Here is a 9,382-nt window from a genome sequence, read left to right as displayed (position 1 = left end):
AAACTCGTTGGGTTAAACGCAAAAATGGAAGGAGAAAGTAATTATTTTGATATTCAAAATTGTGTTTTGGGAAAATCAAGTACTATATTTGCTGTAAAACACACTCGCTGGTTGGGGATCTTATGTGATAACACTTCCTTGCTGAGGCATTCTTTGATAAGAACAGTGCAAAAAATTAAAATTAGTGGTCGTGTTTGTAAAATAGGCACCTTTTTCTTGCTCAAGTTGCCTCATTTCGAATCTCCAGCACACCCAGGTAGCACACAGAGCTGTTACAGACTCCTGTAACCGATCTGTTTCACACACTTGTGAAACAGATCCGTATCAGGTTTGTTACAGCTATGTTTTACAGGAAATTTGTCTGGAATTCCTATGTTTTACAGGATTTGGTAATAGTTTGTTTTACAGATCTGGGACAGATCTGTTATCTTTCTGTAATTCATAATTCTGGTTTTAAACTGTACTACATATATGTTCCGGATCTGTTTTTTACTTGAGAAAATTGTTTCTGATTTAGCTCTGTTTCCCATGTTTGTCACTAGTCTGTTTTTACTCTGTAGAAAGACATTCTGTTTTTCTTCTGTATTACAGGTATGTCACATGCATGTTTTTACTCTGTATTACCAAGTACAATATTTTTCTGTTCTGTGTCTGTACTCCAGGTCTGGTACGGGTCTGTATTTCCTTTGTAAGACATAAGTCAGTAATCATCTTTTCTGATTCTGTACCCCAGGTATGGTGACTTTGATCAAAGTCTGGTTTTGTATTGTAAACAGCCATGTAAATAATGTTTTTGAAGTTATCGTTCCATAATCTCAAATCGGCATAATACTAGCTTTCTTCCTTTTATTATGGGTTATCTACAGTTATTCCAAGATTCAAAGGGCTATATTGAGATACATTTGGAATTTTCTTAATTTCAAGAAACTGATTCACAGAGCTGGAACAAACCTGAACTACATGGCTTATTTATATTTACTAATATATATTTACATTTTTCTAAAATAATTGTTATAATACTAAACTATGCGACTTAGAATAATAATCAGCAGTTTTAGAAAGAAATCCTAAGTCAAACTATCAATTTAACTAGAACATGAACGGTATTCATGATATTATACATCTGTGACATTACAAGCATGGTGTAGTGGATAGCGAACTGGATCGTAGATTCTGAGGTCGACGGTCCAAACCCCAGACCAGCTTATTTATTTCTCAATTATAATTTGAAAAACATATTTGTAACAGACATGTTTTACATAGTCTGTATTACAAGGCTGTAACAGCTAACTTATATGCGCTCATTACCGACCCAAAACAGGCCGATAAAACAACCCTGTTACAGGTCTGAAACATAGTCTGTGTGCCACCTGGGCAGTTTTTCCGCATTGCAGATATTATAGTTTCAGATGACGGGATTTTTTTATTATGGAGGGCGTTTCATGTCACACATTCTTTGATTCCAATTCATTTTCTTTTATTTGTAAACCCAACTCTGTCCTGAAAAGTAATTCTTTACCTTTTCCTGCACCGCTTCATTCGTTTTTTATTAATGAAAATCACCATGTAATTCCCAATTATTACCATATGCTGTAACCCACATAGCACACGTCGGACTTAAAGAGATCTGCACCTCATCATAACCTTTGGCTAATGTAAATAAAATGTCAAGGTCTGAAAATTGGTCATCTGGAATTAATCATACCTATAGTTACATCTCCCTACATTAACAGATATTAAGAAATTATGTTTGATTTTCACATTTTTATTGACAAAGAGAAAACCGGAGAAAACTCGAGTCAAGTGCGATGGATATTTTAATAGCACATATACTTAATACGAAAAGGCTGATCATTTTGTAATCGAGTTTGCATTCCCTCGGCTGGTTGTTAACGTATAAGCTACTCTCTATACATGAAGTCATCGGAATCGTTTCCATCATCATCTGTGTTGGTCTTCATGTTTCTATGCTTCAGCAAACGGTCGTAGCTCCTAAACATGTAAAATGTAACATTTCTGTGTATTAAAAAATATAATTTGTATACTAAATCAAGGTCACCTTAGTTCAGCTTTATCCTGTTTTCGCTCTTCTACTTCTCTCCCTTTCTTTTCGTTATTTAAGGAGTCTTCTTGTCGTCTCTTTCTGCATAGTCTCTCTGTTGTCTTTCAAACATTGAATCCACTTTGGTTATGTTGAGACGGTTTACAATTTCAGTAATTCTTTTCTCCACCCTAATCTTGCGAACCTATAGCAACATGATTGTTAGCAAAGTGGATAATCCAACTTGTCCAACTTACATACCAGGAGTCTTTATCTAATTAGACCACAGGGTGAAAAAACATCAATGTTGTTCGTATTATTCACTTGGATGCTGTTTGCTTTACAATACTGTGCTGCATCTTCCAAAGTTGCTGCTGTAATATCATCAATTACTTGACCCTAGAAATCAGAATAGCAACAAATCTGTATTTAAAATGGTGTTATTTTATTCAATTACAAACTTTACCTTGTGTAGTTGTGTGTAAACATGGTCTGATGATATAGCTTGTCAACATGGAACCAAACATCTTCAGGCCATTAATCAATTTAAACTTTACTTTCGACGAAGCACTTTATGTAATGAATAGAACGGGAAGTGCTGGTTCAAGTGACACGAACATGACTGTTGTCATGTACTCACCAACCACAAAAAGAAAATAGTCAAATTAATCTAGAGATGGCAAAGAATAAAGTTATGAGTATAGCTCTTAAAAATAATAATAATAAGTAAGGTTACCTTCGTTTCGTTTCAGTCTCGTTATCGTAATTTAACCATTCTTATTCAAAATGACCACAATCTTAGAAGAAATCGGAGAGGAGTGTTTTCAGAGTCCTAAACAAAACAATGGCGTCTTACGCTGAGAATCTCTGGGCTGAGTTGCCAGTAAGCAGTTCACTTTAACACATTTATTTTAAAATATAAATGGGAAGTCTCATTTGATATTACATTTTGCATAATTGAAATATATGCATAAATTTCTGTTTTGAATGAAATAAGTTAATTTTTATGAAACAATAACCAATCATTATATTGAATGTATTCCCTGGTAGCACACTTACATCCATCGTCTATCATATAGATGTCTTAATGTCAAAATCAAATCTGATCTATCTACAACCTAAATTGGATATCACATGGATACTCAATTTACTACGGCCTTATGCTATCTTCGTATAGATGTCCTATAGATCTACGTTTCTCATACGATCACGGACATCCATTTGTGTCTACAAATTAGACGTTTAACAGACAGACGTAACATGACGTCTGTGAGATGTCCAAATTATCTGTCCACAGGATAGATGCGGAAGACAAGGACTTTAAATTTTCATAATTTTAACTGCTAGTATTAGTTTAGAGCCTTTGAACCAAATACAGATGAAAATAATATAGAGTGGTGTAGTGAGTAGAGCACTGGAGTACCTCTCCAAAGAACGTGGTTTCGCGCCCATCGAGGAACGTTTCTTTTTTCTTTTTGCTAAAATTTAAGTTTTTTGAAGACGGCTGTAAGCCGTACCCATTTGGATGTCTTAAAGCGTGACATTAGTATAGACATAGGCAATCCTATGGACGTCGAGTTAAGATACCTCACTCGGCTGAAAAGATGGGCGACGTATATCCTATAGATAGAGGCGTGCTACCAGGGTTGCAATGTGTTAAGGGAATGACCGAAAATTTTGATGTGACTTCGCAATTCCGTGCCTGAAATTTTGTCATGCTTGAAATAAATGTGAAGTCTACAGCTCTGTCGTTTTCAAATATTTCATGATGGACGAAAGTAGAAAATTTATTGTTTCATACAATGTTGAAAATGGTGCGAGAATGAAAGCAATCGTAGATATTCCAAGTAGACACTCATTGACAGAGCCTGATTTGTGGGTGGTTAAACATATGTTTCTTCCAAAAACTTGCGTCAGAGAGTAAAATTCATTTACTGGGACTGGATGTTGTGCCAGTTGATCAAGTAGAAATATATATATTCGATGAAGATTTCGACGACGAGTTTCTTATGACAGAAACCTATGTAATTCCAGACAGGGCCAAAAATTTAATTCCAAAGTGGTGATGTTGAATTTAGTTGAAGCTGAAAATGGGACGCAGTCAATGTTGGAAAACTAAGGGTTGTTAAAAACTAATCGCTTTACATTGTAGATACTAAAACTCTTTTTTTTATATTCAGGCCAATCCCAATGTACTGAATCGCAAGTATGTCCAGAACAAAGTTTGCTATTAGACCAACACAGAGAACATCACAATATGACTGCGAAAGATGAAGACCAATTTCAAACCACACCTAATCTTTTAGAAAGTAAGTAGTTTTAATTGCTATTGTCTGTAACTTCATACTTAATTTTCATTATATCTATATAGGTCAGAATATATATTGTCCCACAATGGATTCTCAGCAAGTATATTCACAACCACTCTACGATGACAGTCAGAGGTCTCCCAATTCTAGTGTTCTGGATAACAGTGAAAGCATTCCATTGCGAGGAGGGTTCGCTACAAGTACTCAGACCGACCCGGGTGTCTCTCAACAGTTTCACACTTTTCACTTCACAACGAAATTGTGTACTACAGGTGTGCCATTTGAAAAACAAAGCGAGCCCAGCACTTATGATTCATCACCATCAAGCTCAGGCAACCAAGAACGAATCTGTGACTCATCATCAGGAGAAGAAAGCTGTGACCAAGAAAAGGCTGGTGATAAATCAGGGATCACAACATCAAGCGAAAATGATGAAGCTTCTGGCCAAAAATCGAAAGGTAATAGTGAACGACTAATTTCTTTAATTTTCAATAATAATGAATACATGTATTACTAATGTAGAAATGCAATTTTTATTGATTTTTTCAGACAATCCATTTCCTCCACTAACTATCCCAAGTTATGGCATGGCACCATGGCAATTCAACGAAATTTTGGTGCGGGCAATCGAGACCGACACCCTTGCACATCATGAAAGTCGCTTTACGCGTGTGTGTGGAAGACACCTGTTAATGTTGCGACCAGAAAAAAAGGACTTAATCAGAGTACAACATGTACAGCAAAATGATTGTGGATAGATTTCCACATTTTCAACACGAGTGCTCCGATAATGGGAACTGGGTAAGTCGAAATGGTTTTATGTTCAAGGCTTCAATTTAATTTCAATTTCTTGAATTCATTTTTAGGTTGTTTTCAAGGATAAGTTGACCAAAATGATTGGAAACTACCAGAATGCTTTAGCTCATGGAGACCAACATAAAAAGAAGCGGCTTTCAAAAAAGGAAGGCAAAGAGAATGAAAAAGTTACTGCCGTGATTCCTGATATGTCTCCCACTGATGTCGAAGAACAAAACGCTTTTCGTCAAAGGAGAGATAAAATTCACAAAGCTAAATCAACAAAAGAATGTTTTGACATTGCCCCGATTTACAGAACAATTGAAGGGGTAATAATAATGTTGTAAATGTTATGTTTTGCAAATTATATGAATTTCATTTTCAAACAGGTTTCCCAAGAATTTTTAAGAATGGAACCACTTTGCTCGTTAGGTGTCGATAAGTTCAAAAGCAACTTTGAAAAATTGCTTTCAACGTTGAAGAAGTATTTACTTACAAACCATCCCCTATTGGCAGAGGGTCTCAGAAAGTCAGAGCCAAGAGAAAGTATCGACTTACTTCTTACGATCAATCAACTTTTGTTCCAGCAAAAGGGGTGTTTCAGCATCAGCTCCTCTATTCATTAATTTCGAGGTAATAATTAATCTTACATTTAAGATTAATAGGTAGCACTATTTTTTAAATGATTTTTTAATAGGAAAAATCATTGATTGAGCCAGCCAAAAACGGACAGAATCCCTATGCCCTGCTCATTTGGAAGAAAGATGTGTTGACGACCATGGTGATATTAGGAGGCGGTATTCTGAACTACACAAACATTTCGGTTATAGTCGTTTTCGAAGTCATTGCCAAATTGTTGGGGGTTTATTATGTCATCAACATGCAATATCCCGCCATGTATGGAGTTCTGGATGTTATCGATCGCTGTTGCTTGACTGCCGACACCAATGCTACCACAAGAAAGAGATCAAAGAAACAAGAGCCACAAGCTATGGCAAAATTTTTGAAATCGTACAACCGTTTTGTAGACGGAATGTAAGTGTTATGTTTATGTCGTTCAGTTTTTTGTTTATCCAACAGTTACTTTAAAGTAACTGTTGGATACTTCGATATTATCCACGCATATTCATGCATGTTTACTATTGGTTTTAAACTTGCACTTAGAAAAGTTTTCTTGAATACGTGCTGACAACCTGAATAAACAATAACAAGAAGCAAGTTCACGACATTTTAGTGGGTTTAAAATGTTTTAGTAGGTTGGAAATTAGTAAGCAGCTACTGCTACGAAGGTGCCAAACCATTTCAGTAGGATCCACTCCCTTACGGTAAGTATGGAGAAACTCCTGAAATGAATGCCGTCTGTTAAGGGGTCAAAAATTTTTAAGTAGGGTGGGGGTAATAAAAGCAGAAAAGAATTGTTAGTGGTTAAGTTTATTTGAAGTAAGCTATTCACCGGATAGTGGTGTCTTATAGAATTAGTAAGGCGAGTAAAAAAAAGGTAGAAGAATTTAGAAGTAGTTTTAATCTTTTTGTTAGTAGACTGGGTACCGTTTAGCAGTTACATGAAAGTAGGATGTTGGTGGGACTGTGTGATGTTGGTGATGGCTCAAGCTGCTTCTTTCTGGCTATTGAAATCGCCGTTGCCCAGCACGTCCACCAACGGACGAACAACGTTGTTGGTGATGGAGCTTGGAGGTCGATTCAGCAGCAGGTCGTCTTCCTTCTTGGATTTCCGCAACTCAACATTCTCCTCAGTACGCCTCATTTCCTGTACACAAAATGAACATCCACAGATTTTAAAATATATATTAAAACATATCGTATCAAATCGTCATTTCCAACCTAAGAATGCCCTACCATTCAACTACTATTCAACCCCTACCACAAAAAGTAGGGAAAAGGTAGAGGGAAAAAATTGAGAAGGCAGTCGGTTACCAGCACCAAAAAAAAACAAAACATTTCCTACTGAGCTACAGCGTTGGTTGGGGTCTAGTTTTACAAAAACTCTTATATGCTACATAAAACTGTCCTGGTTCTAGTGTACCTGGAAAACGAATAACTCAACACCAACAACCCATCCCGATAACTTGGCAGAAATCAAGGCTTTATCTGAATGCCCTTTGCATCTTTGGTAGATACTGTAAAATGGAATGAAATTAATTTGACAGTCAGTTATCTCATGTGAATACCTAACATGGAAACACCAAAACAGAAAACCTTGCAAACTTTGGAATAAAAATAGTTTCTTCGTGATCCAGTTTCTCCTTTGTTTATCAACACAGGTGTCTTGATAAAGACTTTCAATCCTGGTAGAATAAAAAGAAGCACATGTTTTTTTTGTTCTATGCATCAGAGTCATATTCGAACAGTCAATACAAACGAAGTTGAACAGGTTTAATAACTGGCTAGCGAGCAACGTTTGAAGTGGGAATCGAAATTAGAAAACGTCAGAAGTCAAAACGAGCATGATATAATAGTATTTGAACAATCTTTTAACAGCTGAGTGGGCGATCTTGATAATAATAAAAAAAATATTACCTGTTTCACGAGAAAGTCGTCAGTCGGCTACGGAATGACGACTGATTTAGTGATTTTGTTTCGACAAATGACCACACATGGAAGGAATCAGAATTTGCCAGAAAAATTCGGTTGTCACTCCCATTGTTTTTGGTCGTTAACTCCCATGGAACATCAATGAAAAATATGAATCTTTTTCAATTAACAAAAGTTTAACAGATCAAATCCAACGAGGACCAAAAGTCCAAACTGCACACCCAAAAGTTTTCAAAAAAATGTTTTACACACGAGGCATGAAGTACAGGTACAGACGAAATATATGTACGAAATGTAATGTACGAAATCTGCATGATTTCTGATCATATTGTTGCCATCTGGCGCAATTTATTGATGGCAATCTAAGAAATTAAGAATCGAGCTAAAGAGATTTTCTGAAGATTGAACCAACCTTGAGTTGTGTGTGCCATTGAATTGTAAATGAGTAAAATGACTAAATAAAATATTAGACCCAGGTTGCGTTTGAATTCTTACCCGCAACAAAAAACGCCATCTATCAACAAACATTACACTAGATACTACACGCTTGATGAATTCCTAGACAGATTTCTGAGCGAATCCGTCCACCACGTACAAAAGTGCTAATTTCTTGTTTTATTGAATTGATAAAGGCCCGGCACCCGCAGAAATTCCGTCTCCTCGTCCACCCGCTTCCGGCTGAGCCCATCGAATTGGTCGACGTGCTGCCGACCGCTCGGTCCCGGTCATATACGGACCAAGAGTCGCTTCAGCTCCTTGACGGCCTGCAGCGACGGGCTGTGGTGATTGAAGGGGGTTGGAAAAGGCCTCGGCCACCGCGCCCGCTCCACCACTCGCTCCGCCGGAATGGAAGCCCGAAGTATAAAGGGGAGGCCTTGCATGATGGCCACCTATAGCCGGTCAGGGTTTTTGATCCATTCGTGATGTTACAGGTGCTGCGAGACGTAGTCACTCTCCAGGGCGGCTCGTTGCAGCCACGCAATAGGAAATGGCGAGAAGTCGTTCTTATTTTAGCTGGCCCAGGGCCACGCCCCTCTGCTTCCAGCCGATGTCGAATCTTGGGTAACAACAGTGCAGCCGGGGACTGGTGAAAAGCAAATAAAACAAGTGAAAAACAAATAAAACAAGTGAAAAAAACAAACAAACAGATGACGTAATAATGATTGACACTTTTAGAATTGCGGTTGAAAGTTGAAGAAAGGCCAAGATCAGTTTTTATCAGAACTTGAATCAAAAATACAAAACGTTGGCAACGCCCAACAGACAAACATGGAACGCAACTGCATGCGTCCGCCGTTTGGCCGACCAGTTGAATCGCCAATGTAGGCTACGTATAGGCTATAGGGGATACATTAGTCCGTCAAAAACACGGCGATAATGTCCATCCATTCCCCATCGCTAGTCGCCCTTATCGCCTCAGTCGAAAAAATAAAAAGGGACTTTGCCTGGATCGCCCCTTTTCTAGACAGAAATCAGGCGCAATTGTTCAAGCCTGTTGACTTCAAATAGGTTATCCCGTAAGGTAAGTGATTAAAATGGGTGATTGACGCCAAGGATGACGGAATGAATTGACGCACAAGATATGAAAAAGACAATATCTCAGATACGTATTGCAATGTGGAAGGGGCGGCCTCCATGAGCAAGTAGGTGAAAGTCGATTGGCATCTAATCAGTTTATTTCGTA

At 37.6% G+C, this 9,382-nt stretch overlaps 1 protein-coding gene and 1 long non-coding RNA gene across 2 annotated transcripts; one reads left to right on the top strand and one right to left on the bottom strand.

The window, feature by feature from the left end:
- Nucleotides 1–1,381: 1,381 nt before the first annotated feature.
- On the bottom strand, nt 1,382–2,868 carry LOC124327624. Its single transcript, XR_006916203.1, has 5 exons — nt 2,778–2,868; nt 2,508–2,711; nt 2,303–2,440; nt 2,060–2,246; nt 1,382–1,992 (listed from the first exon to the last, which is right to left on the bottom strand). It is a non-coding gene; the product is annotated as an uncharacterized LOC124327624 (long non-coding RNA).
- An 851-nt stretch (nt 2,869–3,719) lies between these two features.
- On the top strand, nt 3,720–5,287 carry LOC124327594. The gene is made up of 5 exons (XM_046786578.1): nt 3,720–4,155; nt 4,222–4,350; nt 4,413–4,808; nt 4,900–5,151; nt 5,217–5,287. Exons 1-4 carry the CDS (start codon nt 4,107–4,109, stop codon nt 5,106–5,108), a joined length of 783 nt encoding a protein of 260 aa, XP_046642534.1. The 5' UTR covers nt 3,720–4,106; the 3' UTR covers nt 5,109–5,151; nt 5,217–5,287.
- The last annotated feature ends 4,095 nt before the right edge of the window (nt 5,288–9,382 follow it).

Source organism: Daphnia pulicaria, chromosome 1, assembly GCF_021234035.1.
Source record: "Daphnia pulicaria isolate SC F1-1A chromosome 1, SC_F0-13Bv2, whole genome shotgun sequence".
Taxonomy (NCBI): Eukaryota; Metazoa; Arthropoda; class Branchiopoda; order Diplostraca; family Daphniidae; genus Daphnia; species Daphnia pulicaria.
The sequence above is the reverse complement of the archived record's forward strand: the minus strand, read 5'-3'. Positions and strand labels throughout refer to the sequence as shown.